Source organism: Montipora capricornis, chromosome 12, assembly GCF_036669925.1.
Source record: "Montipora capricornis isolate CH-2021 chromosome 12, ASM3666992v2, whole genome shotgun sequence".
Classification (NCBI taxonomy): domain Eukaryota; kingdom Metazoa; phylum Cnidaria; class Anthozoa; order Scleractinia; family Acroporidae; genus Montipora; species Montipora capricornis.
The window spans coordinates 37,654,788-37,672,437 of NC_090894.1; the positions used below are offsets into that span (position 1 = coordinate 37,654,788).

The following is a 17,650-nucleotide window of genomic DNA, read 5'->3' on the forward strand; positions in this document are numbered from 1 at the left end:
TTAGTGCAACTACAAGACATGCATGACATGCCGGAAAACGTCCGTCAGAACAATGTGCAGTTAGTTTTTTGCAGACTATTTTAAGAAGGAACGAGTGCGTTTTACTCAAGAGCGTGTTTTCTTGTCTTTAAACTGAATTTTTTACCAAAGCTTAAAAAACTAAAAGACCTCAAAATGGGACAGGACATTACAAAATAATTAAACGTGTGAACCAAAGGGCCTCTGTTGGCACGACATCTGGGTGACCCCTCAAGTGGTCTTAAGACCCCCCACTTGAAAAAAAATTGACTGGAACACTGCAGTTCAATACCACCCAACTCAGTCCCTTCTGTTTTTGTGTAACACGTACCACAAGCAACCCAGTGTACGCTCATGGAGCGTCTAGTTTTTGTGTGGTCTCGGTTCAAAATAAAACTCTGCTGAAATCAGCATCTCCCAGTAGGGGAGTCAGGATGGCTTAGTGGTTATCAACCGTGCCTTCCACCTCTGCGACCCGGGTTCAACTCTCGGCCCCGAGATCGTATGTGGGCAGAGTTTCAGTCAATCTCAACCTGACTCCGAGGGTTTTTCTCAGGGTACTACGGTTTTCCTCTCCTAGCCTATTCCATCTGGCTGTGGTGCTGTGCTCCGAGGTCATACATGCTTCGTGTTCAGGGGCCGAGCGAGCGCCTACCAGGTAGCACAGCTCCTTCGGTCCGACCTCGTCGAGCCGCGCCCTTAGCAATTCAGTCTCCGACTGCGAGTAAGGGATTATCAAGTACTTCAAATTTCTCGATTTCTAAACATGAAGCTGGTGACCTGCGAAGGATTTTATAAATTACTTTCGTGTGTTACCTCTGATAAATACAACATACAAATGTTTTGCAATTTTAACTAAAACCTTCAGTGAGCTATTGATCGTCGTTTTCAAAAGCCAAAAAATATCCAGTTTAACGCTATGGTTGATAATTATGGTCAGCCTATCGCTATTTCGTTGCTCTGTGCCTTTTTCACAGTGTTTTGTATTCAGTTCGCGGTTTGTGTCTAGTCCGCAGCCTTCGATTCAGTCCGCATTTTATACCTGGTCAGCGTTTTATACCCGGTCCGCAGTATGCAGTCCGCGTTTTATACTGACCGATTGCTGCCTACCTTGTCTCCTTGGTCATTTCTAGCCGCCAAGGTCAAATATTCATCTCACAAATTAGCGCTTAAAACAGCACGGGACGGGACGGGACGGGACGGCGAAAAAATATGATATATGACTCAGTTAACATTTTCTTCAAACTTTTATTGAATCATTTGCTTTAAATTCTACATATTGAAGCAAATTATAGCCACCGTATTATTTATCTGTATTTCTTCTATAAATAACAAAAGATCAATGCTCAGATTTCAATGAACAACAGCCCCAACTAACAGGGAGGGTGGTCTGCCTGTGCTGAAACGGGATGAAATGGCTTTTGGTGATTTCTGCCTAGAACACTCCACATTTTTGGCAGCTTCTGCGGGTACCGGTTCAGAAATTACGTTTAAAAAAAGCAACAACAAGACAGAAAACAAAACAACTGCAAATAAAGACTAATCCCAAGTGACCAAAAACACAATGCTTTGCGGTACCTGCAGAAAGACCCACATTTTTATCCAGATAAGAAGACGTTACCATGCAACTTCATTGAAATTTAACGGTAGATCCGCGGGCAACGACGAGCCTTATGGCTTTTCTCTTATTGACAAAAAAGCCAAGACGCACGCTAGAGAACTGTTTTTCAGGTTTCCCGTTCAGTTCAACCTGCAGTTTCCAGGTCTTTCACACAGGCCGTTAAGTCTCCTGCCCAAAGCAAGTTTATTTTGAGCACTGCGTGTTTCCTGAAAACAGTCACTTCTAATTGACCGTGTTCTTAAGTCTTTTGTCTGCATTTTGTTTTATGAAAATAAATACTTTAACATTTTCCTCCGCCTCCTGTCTGGAAATCCATTACTTAAAGGAGGGAAAGGAACAGACAACACCGTTTGTGTGGGTATCCTGTGGGATTAGTGTGCAGGTAATTTCATGACGTTTACATAAGGTGATGTCAAGGATCCTCTGTGTATTCTGTGTATCCACTGTTCCACGAGCGTTTGTAAAGGTAGGTTTGAACTTTATTTTTCAAGTGTTTATTGCCAGCTATCTGGAGAAAAAATTTCAGAAAATGGTACTAATCAAAGCTCTCACTGGTAAAATCAACGTGGAAAACATGTCGCTTTCGAATATACACGTGCGGGGAGGCAATAATTAATATGATGATTGATTACGTAAGCTTAATTTCGGTTTTACCCGATCTTGTCGATCTGGGATTTATTTTGAATTTAATTCACCTGAATTGTTTCAGCTCTCCGTAGGTACTAAAACAAGGAATTACCTACATTCCACAAAACGGCCCTAAATGACGTTCTTATGATACGTCCCGATCGTGTTCTCGGAGCCATAAAAAGAATATTCAGTTCCCTGTAATTCCCTCCGACATGTTAACTCGATTCCTAGGCACTAATATTTTCATCCTCCTCTGGTTCTTCTCTTTGTGCACTTGAACGTTTTGATTGGTTTCTTTATCCAAAACATAGAAATTGAGTATGATGGTCACTGGGCATGTGACTTCAAAGACTTCCGAACCCTCCACCATATTGAAACTGTTCTCACAAGACCAGGGGGACTGTGGAAACCTACAGGGGAGCCCTGGGGGAAGGTTCATCCCCAGATTCTTTGACCTTTGACGGGAAATCGGGGTTGATAAGGATTCAGTACAGCAGCCACTAGCTGTGTCCAGAAATGGGGTAGATAGCTCTTCATTTTTATGGTAGCAGATAATTCTTTTTCAGGGACATAAGAAGCAAATTCACATTTTACAAAACAAAAAAGGCTTCAATCACCCTTCACAGTAATTAAGAAAATCACGATTCACATTGCAAGAAAAAAGAAATTAAAGTTTCAAGAGAAATAAAAGGGTCCAATCATGGCTCCAATGATCAACAATGACCTACAATGACCTACAGCGATGGTAATCTACAATGACCTACAATGATCTACAATGACCTACAATGAGGTACATTACGAGCTAAAATTAGCTAATGACCTGTAATGAGGTAAAATAAAAGATAATTTGCAGCTCTGAGGGCACTGCAGCATGTTTGCAGTACAAAGGTTAAAAACATTCCACTCTGCGCTTTGAACCAATCAAAACCTTGTTACTGAGCAAGTTGAAAATTTCATTGTGTACTCTGAACCAAAGAAAACATTGTGGGAAGAATAACTTACAATGTATTTATAATCTTCTCTTCATTTTTTCCTGCTCTAATTAAGATTTTATAGTTGCCAAGCGAAGCCTTGATATTTGTACATTTTCATTTTACCTTTAAAACAAAGGAAAACCATGCAATGGTCTTTTCCCAGTTTGTTTCTGCCTTCAAGGCCACATGCGTAATTGCTGTCATTATTTGGGCTGTCATGCAATGGACTAAAAGTGATGCTTGATAACGCACAATGGATGTTCTCTGCTCACCAAACTCTTCACCCTTGTAGGTCATATTGTAGCTCATTGTAGACCTGTCATTCCTTGTTTTAGTAACTACGTCAGCTCTCGGAGTTTTTTAAGTATCCCTGAATCACCAGCAAAAAGTCCATTCAAAGTTAAGATTTAAGTAATAGGATAACATGCATCAAATGATTTTTTGTTATATTTACCTCGCTGATTGAAAATGTAGGCTTAAGTTCCCTAGGGTTACTGTTCCTGAGGAAAAACCCAGTACTTTATTTTTTTCCAAAGGGCTTTTGTTGAAGGTACGGTACTTCTTGCAAGGAGGAAATTTGGGTTTCAAAATTTGCTAAGGTTTCAATAATAACATCCAACCTTGAAAAATCCAAACCATTGAGTCCTTTCTCAGTCATACAGTATTTACGTCCGTATAGGAGTTGGAACAGTGTACTCTTCGCAATGTAAATGATACGATAGCTAAAAGAATTTCATATAATTATAAATGTTTAAATGTTTTATGTGTTTTTGTGGATCGTTCTCAAATTGTTTATTTGTAGTCAGAAGCCATGTTTTTTTCACTTAAATTAATAGCCTGTTCCAGGCTCTCAGATAGTGGAGGCAAGGCCACAAGAACAAGCTAAGAAAATCAAGCGGGGTCTGGGGGGAGGGGCAAAAGGAGAGTGTGTAAGACTTTCTTTAACAGACCAGTTCTGTTATACCAGTTCCTGGTATACATGTACCCTCTGATTGGTCAATTTTGACACTATGACATGAAAATCAACATCCCCTTGATTAGCGTAATGGCGAGCGTGGTTCATGTGTGTGAATTGGAAGATTTCAAGTTGGGTCCTATTCTAGCGAAATGTCTGAGAGATTTTCCAGAGGTAAATGCACTTAGGAAGGAGCAAGAAACCTGTATCATAGACTTGGCTCGTGAAAAAGTTGTTTTTCTGATCCTGCCGACAGGGTTAAGCAAGAACTTAATTTTTCAGTTCTTTCCTTGTCTCACGAAAGCTGCTCAAGAATCAAGTGAGGAAGTTGAAGAAGACGATAAAAATGTGCGACTAGGAAACTTTGAAATTGTCTTCGGTAGTCCAGAGAGCTGACTCTGGAAAGATTGGAGAAAGGAGATGAGAAAAGCAAACTTGGACGCCAGACTGCTGCGATATAGCGCTGGATGAAGTCCAATCGGTTACAGAATGGCATGTTTGTATTGTCCTTGTCAGCATGTTGCCTGTTTCCTCTCGGTTGTCACACCTGAGGGAGATAACAATAGTGATCCATGATCACGTATGGTTGAATGACACTCTTTGTTTATAATATTCACTCAAAAATTGGAATGCTTTGAAGTCACTTTGCACAATATGCTGTTGTTTACCGTTCTGAAACTTTCAATTTTCAATGTGGAGAATATATTTTTAGTGTCAGTGTTCACAGCTTAACCAATGTGTTCGTTGTAGAGGACTCCCTGAGAGAAAGAAAGAAAAAGAACAGAGTTAGGTCCGCAAAGCATTTAGCTGAGTAAAGGATGTATGGTCAGACATTCCCAGAATAACATTGCTAGCACTGACGAGGACATCAAGTCTCTTGCTAAAGCGGAAAGTTACCAACGACCAGCTTTATGTGGTCACTTCAGTGACTCTGTGACTGCTTTGTCACCAGACCATTTGTAGACTGCATGCTGCACAAATTGCAGACAGCAGTGTTCATGTGATGCTGATAATGAAAAGTGTGCAGGGTTCCCAGAAGTTTTCATTTCTACTGAGGCTACTCAAGAACAGTTGCCCCTTTCACACACTCTGTCAACTGAAGATAAAAAATTAATGATTTGAAGTTAGCTTTGCAGGTCTGGAACTACAAATAAAATGTTCAGCAAGCAGTACATCATTCTTTGAGCCAACTGTAAGCCGTGGTTTCACTAATCAGCTGGTGGATGACATAGTGAGAAATTCAAATAACATTTTCTCCTCTGATTATTTACAAAATAATTTTTCCATTTATTCAACTCAGCATGTAATGGATATCTTGACCAAGAACTATTTGAAAACATTCCCGATTTTGAACAGCAGCAGTCTTCAAGCAATGACAGCTGTGATGAACTTGATTTTCTCCTCCCAGAGTTTGACCTTAGTTCTAGAAAAGTTATCTTAAATCTTATCAAAGAATGTATGCAGGGAAAATGCTTCACTACCTTGTAATAATTTTATCATATGCCAAAGTTGGTCTGTTTTATTAATAATTATAAATGAATAAAAAATCTTACTTTCTATCTGACAAGTGGGGTCAACATCTCAAACACCAGTGAAAATCAACTTGAAATCAAAACAATTATTTTCTACTGAAACATAATTGACCAAAAAAGCTTACAATGATTAATGATGATGACCAAAAAATGAAAACCTATTTACAATTGTTGTGATGATGAAATGAAAGCACCTCAAAAATGTGTATATTAATTATTATAATATACCAGTTTCACCTTGTATCAAGAAAATTTCCTCACTGATTAAAATACTTTACAACAAGCAAAAAAATTAGCTTGTGTAACAATTCTATAGCCTGACTTCAGAATTTAAAGGGACAATGTAATTTGCTGTTTTATGTCAAAAATGAGGAAAAATCTAAATTAGGGAGTAATGATTGAGCTTTCCCGTGCTATGGGGGCTTATGTTAATTATTACTAATTCCACACCCCCCCCCCCCCAAAAAAAAAAATTAAATAAATAAATAAATAAAAGATAAATAAATACACACATAAAACAAGATAAATAACAAAGTACTTAATATATTCCCAATACATCAATATTCTGGCGAAAAGAAACTGTAATCGTTTTGAAAACAAACATGGGACATGCGCAAAGAAGACATCCGCTACATCTGGCAACTGTCGGCCGACATTTTTTTTCAATTCTTATTTTGTCAAGGTGTGTCCAAAACTTTAGAAAAAACAAAAGGGCCTGCAATTGCAGGCCATGGCAACTAAAATGACAGGCATTGTCCAATGTTTGATATCAAAACGTACATTGCTTGCAAGGATTCCAAAAAGTCTCACCTTCATTATCGAACTTTCGGCAGATTCAGTCAAACTCATCACTGAAACCATCTCATCACTGACGATAGCCAGAGGATTCATGTTTCATGTCTTGAGTCACATTGAGAGACAGAGAGCGTCGACATCATGAAGCCAGAGGACCTTCTCGCATGCGCTTCGCAGATGGCGAAATTCCAGTTGGCGGGTTCATCGAAACTCTCAATGATGTAGGAATTCCGTTTGCATGATGGTTCTGGCACAAGTAAGACAACTTACTCATGAGAGCGCTTCGTGCCTTGCAAGCTTGTGGCCAAGCGAAGCAATAATATTGGCTACCACTAACTTGTCCACCTCCGAAAAAACAAGCAATTCCTTGTTTTTGCTGACAGCAAACAACAAAACGCAGGGGATCTTTGTCCCCCCAGTTAGATTTCTCTTGCAAAATCTGCAGCACTTTAAGGGATGGACTTTTTTCTTCGGCTTGCGGGAAGACATGCTGTGAGAGCCTCGCATGCTTGAGAAATCTGAGAACGATTTCAGTTAATTGACAAATTGACATTTTGACAGCTGAATCCAGTTAAAGGTAAATGTGGGTGGAAAGGGCCTTTAAGGACATTGCCTACTAATTCAAAGATATTTTTGTGCGGTTTACTGAATATGTGGGAAAGCAGATCTTAACAAAAAGAAAATTGGGGGTAACTACACATTTTTCGAAGATAATTAATCAATAACATTTGTAAAAGGCTTTAAAATACAAAGCAATGTGTGGCATTCTTTTCCACATTAAAGCTTAATTATCTCTGAAAAATGTGTGGTTACCGGAACCCCCCAATTTTTTTTTGGATACCGAGAGGACTTTCTAAGTTTTGCTCCCTGTATTAATAAGCACCACCCATAGGAAATCGGAGTATCTTGAGATGCGCGGAATTTATGTGCAATAACAGTAGTAGGCACCATCCTTAAAGAAAGTCTTACAGGCTCTCCTTCTGCCCCTCCCCAAGACCCTGCTTGATTTTCTCGTTTCCTGGCCTCCACTATCTGAGAGCCTGGAACAGGTAATGAAATGACCTGTTGTTGTTAGTGTTAGGGCTTAACTTCTGGACGATTAGTTTGATGCACAAAATTAGCCATCGTTGCTTTGTTTAGGGACACATGATATGGATGAGGTGACATCACATTAAATGCAAAAGGAAATGAAACATTTTCAGGGGGCTTTCAGCTGTACATGTAAAATTATTATTTTTCAGATAGTAACAGGAATCTACTTCAATTTTTTGTTTTAAATTTATAGGGGGGAGGCAGAGCTTATATATGTACTGTATATCAATGTATTGGCAACAGCTACAGTAAGAGTGATGCAAAACCTGTTGATGTTTCTCATGAAATGTTATTAAATAACATTTTTATAGAATTGTCATTAAATGTTGTATTTCCTTCAACAGAAACCTCACTAAAGTGGTAACCTATTTATGATGTTCAAGTTAATTTCATTTTGTGCTGGTGGCAGAAGTGGTGTTTTTCAGTTCTCCAATGTTTTAACACCAGTTCTTGGCAGGACAAAAGCCTCATTCTCCATCCCATTATGTCGACCTGCAAAGAAAGTAGAGCTCCTCACAGGGTTACAATGGAATACTTTCAAAATTCTATCTGTACCAAACTCCACTGAGGCATCAAACAAGATTAAACTTAATCGTGAGCAGAAAGAATCTGTTCCAGAACAACTCAAGCTATATGACGAATCTTTGAGTTTGAGGTCTAAGGTATTTCTTCTGAGTTGGGTTGGAAGGACAGTTGATCAAAAGGTGCAAGAGCTAGACAATCAAGAATCAAGCGCATTAATGAGACTACTCAACTGTATTGCAGATGACATCTCTCAGCTGCAGCATCGTGAGCTTGCAGTTGTTGCATGGTCTCTGGCAAAGATGAAGGCTCGCGACCATCCTCTCATCAAGGCTTGTGAGAATGAAATAATTTCTCGTGGACTTGGCACTTTTGATCACAGAAGTATCAGCCAGATTGCTTGGGGATTCTCCAGGTTAGACATCGAAAAATCAAACATTTTTGAAGAGATTGAAAAAGCCATCATTAGCAAGCAGTTGACTCTTGCCATTTTTGATGTGCGTGGTCTTGCACAGACTCTTGTGGCCTTTGTAGTGACCAACAATGGCTCTCCAAAATTGTTGCAAATTTTTGCAGAGGAAATTTTGTCACATGACTTTGCGGTTTTTCGGAACAAAGACTTAGTGCAAATTGTATGGTCATTTGCCAAACGAAATGTTGAGGCAAATCAGTTGTTTGATAAAACGGAAGCAGAGTTGTTTCGTAGAGGTGTGTCAAACATTAACAGGGAAGGTGAAATAGCATTGCTGCTGTGGTCTTTTGCTTCAGCTGAACAGAAAAAGGATGACTTATTTAGAGCCTTGGAAAGTCAAATACTGAGTATAAGAAATTTGAGTGGCTTCACAGATAGAGATCTCAAAGACACTATTTGGGCATTAGAGAAATTTGGTGGAATGGCATGTATTAAGAAACTTAAGCTGGAAGCTGAAAGGCGGGGAATAGAAAGAGATGTCACGAAAGAGAAAGTGTGAGCTTGTAATGCAACTGAAGTTGAATAATGTTACTTTCTTTAGCAGTTGTTTTAGGCTTGCTTTTCACATGTTTTCTCACTGGCATTTTTGCGTGAAGAATTCTAACTTTCCTGAGCCATGTCTCCTTGTTGTAAGTACATATAGTGTTGGGTGTCTTTAAAGGCAAATGACTCTAAAGAGGAAAAAGTTTGGCCATGTTTTAGAAACCACTTAGATTGCAGTATTTTTAAAAGGTGGTGATGTTGCAGGTAAAATCCGTTCTTAGGTTGAACTCGTTTTAACCTAGGTTAAATTCGTGATCCGCATTTTACCTTGTGCGTTGAATTATTTTATTTTTATTTTTTATGTTATTAGCTTTGCCAAATAAACAAACAAAACAATTACGTATACAAAAGAACATTGGCAGAGACACCACAACAGCTGTGGCCAATTACAGCAGGCCCGGATACTAATAAGAACTGAATAAAAACAAGGAATGTAAAAAAATACAGCAATACAGAAAAAACTACAACTACATACAAAAAGTTATTGGACAGAACAAGGGACAAGCACTATTATGCACTCAACCTGGCTTAAACCCCCTCTAAAGAGGATACTTATACCTTCCCTCCTCAAGCTCTGTCTTACGCAACTCAACACATCTTTCTTAATCTTTGGTATCATCATACCGGTTTCTGTATTTCTACACTTATTCAGTTTCAACATTGCAACATAGTAAGGGAACAAAGAACTGTACTAGGCACTTATCGATACTCGAACTCGCACCCTGCTGATCTGTATTACTGTCTTCACCACTACACTACAACGACGAACATGCTCAAAGCAACACATTTCTTTTCAATATTTACTTTTCTATGATTGGTCAATAATATTAATATCTACCGTATGTATAATAACCAAAACTAATCCTAAGCTGACCTTATTTTTCTCTAGGCATACATGTAATTTAGGCACCAAAAAAGTTCATTCATCTGAGTGCATATTCAATCTAGGTAAAATGGGGATCACCAATTTAAACCAGGTTGAAATGGATTCCACCTGAAAACGGATTTTACCAGCAACAGTGACACAAACAGTAAGTTCCTTTCAATTATTAAACAAAAGCTCTAAATATTAGGTTTATTATATATTGTTACCGGCAGGACCAGAAAAATGAGCTACAAAAGTAATTAATGGAGTGTCCATGTATCCTGACCTTGCACTTTGTAGTCTCTGCACTCTCTACAGTCAAATTCTGGTTGTTGTAGATGCTTACGCTTTGCTTGCATTTTGACATAGGAATCTTTAACTTGCGCTTGACCAAAGTTGACAACTGGGCTGTGATATCCACCCTTGTAAATTTAGGATGTTTCACTATTTACTGCTTTCACCAACCCATAATACTGTACATTTGGGAGACTTCTTTGCATAAAAGCAATGGCTATTCAGTTAGTGAAGCATGACATGACCACAAGAGTAAAAAAAAGGAATAGCTTGCTTTGCTTTTATGTAAAGAACTCTCCCAAATGTACGGCATTATGATTTTGGTGAAAGTGGTCCAAAGCATAGTGTCTACCTGTCCATGCACAGTAGTCACAAGAAGTATTTGAAAGAAAATAGAGAGATTTGTTTTACATGTACCACCGACCAGTTGGCTCAATCAAGAGTGCACTGGACTTCCGTGCAGGAGGTCGTGGGATTGAACCCTGGCCCAACCAAGACTCAGGGTCCTGAGGAGAAAGTGCTGCCTTTGTTACTACATCTGCAAATGGTTAGACTTCTAGTCTTCTCAGATAAGGACAATAAGCCGGAGGTCCCGTCTCACAGCCCTTGTTCATTAACTTTGTGGGACGGGTCTGGGACATTAAAAATCTCACACACTATTCGAAAAGAGTAGGGTACAGAGGTCCCGGTGTTGTGCTCTGACCTTTGAGCACAACACCGGTTGTGGTTGACTTGGCAGGATTAGCTTGAAGGGCTTCTGTAGCATTATAATAATATAAGCTGGATTAGTATATAGGTATTCTGCTCTCAATCAAAATAAATGATGTAATGCATTATATATATATATATCTCATAAAGACAAGGTAATGCAGAGGCTCAATATTGTTAGTTTTTTCTTTTTTTTGCCCGATTTCTCTTGTCATTTTTGTTTCCGGTTATGTCCTGTTTTGTTATTTTTCTGATTACTTGCTTGTGCGTAATTTTAAAAAAAGATAAAAAATTAATAAAAAAAGTAAGAACTAGAAACCAGCCTCTCTCGTCCAGACAAACTACACCATATTGACTTTTGCGGCCTTATGTAAGCATGCGTGTGTTCTAAACAGAGTGTTCAAGCGGCTTCCACACCATTTCAAAAGGAAAGGTTGAATCGATGTTGAATGAACGTTTAAACCAATTTAACTTAAAACGACCTGTTCAAACGCACCGAACATTCGGTTCAACAAAGTGTTGAAGGAAATTTTGAAACCGCTTAAAACGGGCCTTTATAGTATGCGTTGTTGTATGTAGGTTGTTTGTTGACGATACAGTTTTGTTCCGACGTGTCTGTTGCCCTGAAGATCACCACCGCTCACAGCATGATCTCCACCAACTGGAGCAGTGGGCTGCTGAGTGGCAGGATGAGATTTGTACACACGGAATGTTTTGTTCTTTCTGTGACCCCGTGTGTTTCAACTACCTGTTGAGTGATACCTCGATGAGGTTAAGTATTACAAATTACAAGTATTTAGTCGTCTACATTCACAAGCTCTCTCAGCTGGTCTCTGCAATGCGAGGAAGTCAAAACAAAGGTAAATAAATTTTTGTGTGTTTTTCATCGGAACCTTTCATCCTGCAACAGGGCGATCAAGTTGCGACCCTATGCTAGCCTGGTCCGTCCAATTGCGGGCGTTGCTTGGTCACCACATACCGCCAAGGGAGAGCGGCCGCTTTGTCTTTAATGACTACTCTCGCAACAGTAGCGTTTCTGCTACGCTAGCATATCTGAACTGACAATCGCTTGACGATGTTCTGTAAGATCAATTCCAATTTTGTGAATATCTCTTTCCCTGCCGAAATTAGCCTAGGTTTTTAGGAAACTAGGCAGTCGCACGATTATAAATTTATGCCCGTATCAGCTTCAGTACTGGATATAAATATTCGTTTTTTTCTAGAACAATCCCGGTCTGGAATGGTCTTCCTTTTTCAGTGATACATGCGTTACATTTTAACCTTCTCGGCTTAACTGCAGAATACAAGGAAAGGTTACGTTTATACAAACGTTGGCCGTGTAGCACTTATATTTTAACCAGAGTTAACTGAATAGAGTGTAATGTGAAGTGCTAGATTTCAATCCCATATGAACCATGTGAGCGTTAGCCCTACTGATGGAAATGGGCCCACACAAGGACAGAGAAAAGCTCTGACCCTGGTCAGAGTTTTTCTCCCACCCTCCCACCCTGGTCAGAGTTTTTCTCTGTCCTTGTGTGGGCCCATTTCCATCAGTAGGGCTAACGCTCACATGGTTCATATGGGATTGAAATCTAGCACTTCACATTACACTCTATTCAGTTAACTCCGGTTAACTGCAGAATACCCTGCCATTTTGAAGCTACACCTCTGAAGAGGCTGGATACGCGGATACGCAGTCGAAAGTACCACCCCTCCCCAAGTAAACTTCTAACTATATTCTGAAGTGGATACGCGGATACGCAGTGGAAAAAAAAACATGGATACCCGGATACGTGGATACGCGGACATCTCACATGAGAACTGGATACCAACTTCGTGTAACATAGTTCAAAATGCTCTGTCTTTGCAAAATTCAAAGTTCCCGAGAAAAGCAAGCTACAAATATTATATTCTTCGTTCTTTAAAGCATGGAACCGAGACCAGCGAAGATTGCGATCAAAGTATCAGGCAAATTTCAACTAAAGCTAAGTGACTGAGTAACAATCCCGCGATAATCATGCTTCAGCCAAGCATGAAGACTATATATAAATGACCCTCCGAATTGCCTTATGCATTCACAACCAAGAATGTATGCTGACGATACTAGTATCACCTATGCGAGTAATGATGTTGAAGATATAGAGCGTTAACTTAACATAGATTTAGATAGAATTCGTATATGGCTTGCAGCGAACAAACTTACACTAAACATGACTAAGACAGAATTTTTATTAATTGGGTCTAGGCAGAGGCTGTCAACGCTAGAAAGGAATCCCATAATTGAAATTAACAAATTTCCGATTAAACACGTTTCGACGTCAAAATCCCTAGGCGTTCACATTGATGGAAATCTTTCTTGGGAGTGTCATATTAGCGAAATCTCTAAGAAGGTTGCTTCTGGTATAAGTGCGATTAAGCGTATTAGGTATTTTCTCCCTTTTGAGATTCTACTTAACGTATACAATTCACTAGTACAGCCACACTTTGATTACTGTAATGTAGTATGGGGAAACTGTTCTAAGAACCTCTCGTCTAAATTGCAGAAATTGCAGAATCGTGCCGCTCGCGTTCTGACTTTCTCTAATTATGACTGCAGTACTAGTGAATTATTTCAAAATTTAAAGTGGTCAAAACTTGTCCATCAGCGCGCAGTCAGTAAAGCAATAATGATACATTGCATTGTAAATAACACTGCTCCAGAATATCTGACTTCGCGTTTTGTTCGTCGCTGCGATTTAACTATACCTATAACCTTAGGGAGAATGAATACAAGCTCGCTGTTCCGCAACCCCGTTCTGAATTTTATAAAAGAAGTCTTTCTTATAGCGGAAGTGTGTTATCACGGGAATGGCTTGCCTCTGGAGGTGCGGCAATTGACATCCCCTAGTATATTTAAGGGAAAATTAAGAGACAAAAATTTCGATTGACAAATAATTTAATCAGCGATATTCTGTTTTTTTTACACACGGCCTCCTTGAAAAGCAGGTGTTTTTTTTTTTTATTATTTCAGTTTTTAACTTAGTTTTTAGATTAGTTAGGAAGTTACTTTTTCCATACTTCAATGTAAATGTATACCTGAAGGAAATACCGTGTTTAAATAAAGTTACCATACCATACCATACCAAGCTGTGATACACATGTAACATACCTCGTTCTTTAAACCAAGCACCCGACACAAGCAAACAATAATCCAACCTCGGGTAATTTTATCGAATTTGTTTAAAAATACCGTAGTTGTAGTCAGGCATGATAAAAAGAATTTTAAAAAAAACTTGTTGTCACTGACTAAAAAACTTATGTAAAAAGGACGTTTCAGTCAAAGTACTATGACCTTCTTCAGCATAAAATGGCTTACGAATACAAATGAGTGCTTTAAAAGAGCCGCAGAAACGTAACTTAGAAGCGTGGCACTCAATTCGCGAACCGAATTCCATTAATGAACACGTTTACATTCCGGACATTTACAAGGCCCTTGGCAATCCCAAGTGACGTTTCTACGACTCTTTTAAAGCACTCATTTTGTATTCGTAAGCCATTTTATGCTGAAGAAGGTCATAGTATTTTGACCGAAACGTCCTTTTTACATAAGTTTTTAGTCAGTGACAACAAGTTTTTTTTTATTTTTATCGAATTTGTTATCGCTTAACCAGGACCGCTTAAAATGAAACAATCATAAAGTATTTATCTAGTGCAAAGCTACGCGACGGACGATTAGATCCCATCGGTAACTACACTTTTTCACGAGATCGTGTGAAGAAGAAAGCATTCGTTCACTGATTAAGCCTAGTAAACACTCGCTTCAGTGATTAGGCATAAGCACTCTCGCGAAATTTTGCGGTTCGGTTCTCACAATATACTTAGAAGTTTACTTGGGGAGGAGTAGTATTTTCGACTGCGTATCCTCGTATCCACTTCACAATATACCTAGATGTTTACTTGGGGAGGGGTGGTATTTTCGACTGCGTATCCGCGTATCCGCGTATCCACTTCACAATATATTTAAAAGTTAACTTGGGGAGGAGTGGTATTTTCGACTGCGTACCCGCGTATCCACGTATCCACTTCACAACATACTACTTAGAAGTTTACTTGGGGATGCATGGGTGGTATTTTCGACTGCGTATCCGCGTATCCAGCCTCCTCTGAGGTGCAGCTTTAAAATGGCAGGGTATTCTGCAGTTACTCCGACTAATGCCTTTAAAGATTAATGTTATTGCAAGTGACATAGCTTGTTTTCCTTGTATGCTAGTGTTCTCCTCTCGCAATTTTAGCCTTCGTTCGGACTCTCCATGCAGGGACACACTTTTTGTGGAGTATTTTTGAAGCCGTTCAAAAAAACTCGCAGCACGCCCAGTGTTTTATTGGGTCTAAAAGCACTCAGCTAGTACGTCTCGTGTTATTAAGGTAATTCCTTAGTATTGCATTGCGCATCCCTACTGCGCACGATTTTCGCGTCATTAGCGCGCGCACATGAGCACGTGCGCATACAAAACATAAGAGATTTCGCTCAAACTAAACCCGATAGCGAAATAAATGCTCCTTTTCTCTCAAACGAGCTCGGTGACCCCCGATTTTTTTTTCAGGTATTTGCTAAGAACAGTCTAATAAAGAACATATTTGAAGAAGAAAAAAGTTTGATATTAGATCATGAATTTTTTTTTTGGAAAACAGTTCCGTACTGGTTGTATTTTACCCAAGGCGAGGACTTCAAGCTAACCACGGAACTGTCCCAAAAAGTGCACTATTCCCACAACCAGGGAATCAAAGACGGCGTTAATGAAGCAATATTGCTTATGTAAACAAAAGAAGCTTTGTTTTCAAAATAAAATTTTGTGTCTTTGAACTAACCAAGACTTAATTCAGTATGAAGGTGATTCGAATTTTTAACCTGAAAACAGTAAAAATACCCCATTTTAAGAGCCTGCTGACGCGTAAACAAGCACGGTGACCCCATTTTTTTATTGCATTTTTTTAATGTTCATATCATGAATGTTAATTATGCCAAGTTTCCACAAAAGTTTGACAGTAGAACAATTTCAAGGGAATTACCTTAAACCCGATAAAACACTGCTGCTCGTTTTTTCGACAGTACACGTATCACGGTGGTCTGCTGTGATAGCTGAATTTTGTTTCCATAAGGTCGTAATAGAAGCAAGAATGATAAATACTGTAAGAAACAGACAACTTTTTTGAAAGACATGTTTCGGCATGCTTATGCCATCATTAGTTTAATGAGTTCCTAAGTGTGAACAGTTATAAAGTCTACGGGTAGATGAAAAAATTGTTACAACATAACGTAATACAAAAGCGGGTACTAATTACAGCGTGATTAGACCTCGATGTTCTGTGTCACGCTGTAATTAGTACCCGCTTCTGTATTACGTCATGTTGTAATAATTTTTTCATCTACCCGCAGACTTTATAACTGTTCACGCTTAGGAATTCATCAAACTGATGATGGCATAAGCATGCCGAAACATGAATTTTGTTTCCTGAGAGGTCCGATTCAAAATTGTACGGCTTGGCGATTCGCTGACGTACCGATCTACTGTCGTGTTTCTTGATCGTTGGCAATTTCGATTGCGTTATCCTTGTTGATGTTATTATGGTGATGTCTTATGAGAATATCTTCCTTGTACCAGTATCTCGTGCATAGATTGTTTCAAAGCGGGTGTTCCCGTGCGCGGAAGTGGCGGAGGGGTTGGTACGGGCGAGTGGTTTATACCTCTCGTGTTCCTTTATTCTCTCGTGCATAGATCCACCCTTCTCACCAATGAACACTTTACCCCAATCACAGGGAATCCTGTAGACTTTGCGTCTTTCCTCGGCGGAGCTACGGTGTCCTTCGATCGCATTAAATGTGATCTGAATGTAGTGTCGAACTTGGAGACGATGCGAATGCCTTGTTGTTGTGATAGCTGCGAAGAGGCTCTGATAAGAACAAAATTCATAGTCATGCATGTCGCCCGATATCCTGAGTCACGCCGCCCGAAATTTTATCGAGTGTATAAACTTGAAGAAAAGCACCAACTTAAGTAAGGGGTGGGTGTCAGTAGGACGACCCACACGTCCCCGCGTGTAATAAGTATTTTATTGTTTATTTACTTTATCAGGAACTTACCTTAAGTTGGTATTTCAATTTGTTTTCAAGGGGCGGGTGTTACTTGGGTAACCCACACGTCCTCGTGTGTAATTAGGGTTAGTTGTTAGCAATCAATATATATGTTTGCGTGTCTGAATTTACCGCAACGCGGTCAAACTCTTGCTTAGCAACCATGTGATGATTATTGAGCACGTGCTGTAATCAAGATTGCGACGTTTTCCACTGTTCCAATCGCTAGTGATGTGCACCTTCTTTCAAATCAGAATGCTTCAACATATAAAACAACAACAGTAAGAACCATACTGTAACTGATATTACTAGTTTACCTTGGGATTACTATCTCCGTGTTATCAAACGACAGCGAAACGAGCAACCTGAGTTTCACAGTTTTACACTTCACTGGTCTTCACTCTGACTAGTTTTTAACATTTTCCGAATCTTTTTGAGCATTATGAAATTTCGGGCGGCATGACTCAAGATATCGGGCGACATTACTATAAATTTCGGGCAACATGACTCTGGTTTC

General features: G+C 39.4%; 1 protein-coding gene across 3 annotated transcripts; it reads left to right on the forward strand.

Annotated features, from left to right (window-relative positions):
- The first annotated feature begins 2,015 nt into the window (after nt 1–2,015).
- Nucleotides 2,016–11,339, forward strand: LOC138027223 (uncharacterized). Of its 3 annotated transcripts, XM_068874772.1 has the most exons (3): nt 2,069–2,105; nt 6,564–6,781; nt 7,962–11,339. In XM_068874772.1, exon 3 carries the CDS (start codon nt 7,989–7,991, stop codon nt 9,108–9,110), a length of 1,122 nt encoding a protein of 373 aa, XP_068730873.1. In that variant the 5' UTR covers nt 2,069–2,105; nt 6,564–6,781; nt 7,962–7,988; the 3' UTR covers nt 9,111–11,339. The 3 variants fall into 3 exon arrangements, with proteins under 3 accessions (XP_068730874.1, XP_068730873.1, XP_068730875.1); XM_068874773.1 differs by lacking the exon at nt 6,564–6,781 and having other exon boundaries at nt 2,016–2,105; XM_068874774.1 differs by lacking the exons at nt 2,069–2,105; nt 6,564–6,781 and adding an exon at nt 6,796–7,102.
- Nucleotides 11,340–17,650: the final 6,311 nt, after the last annotated feature.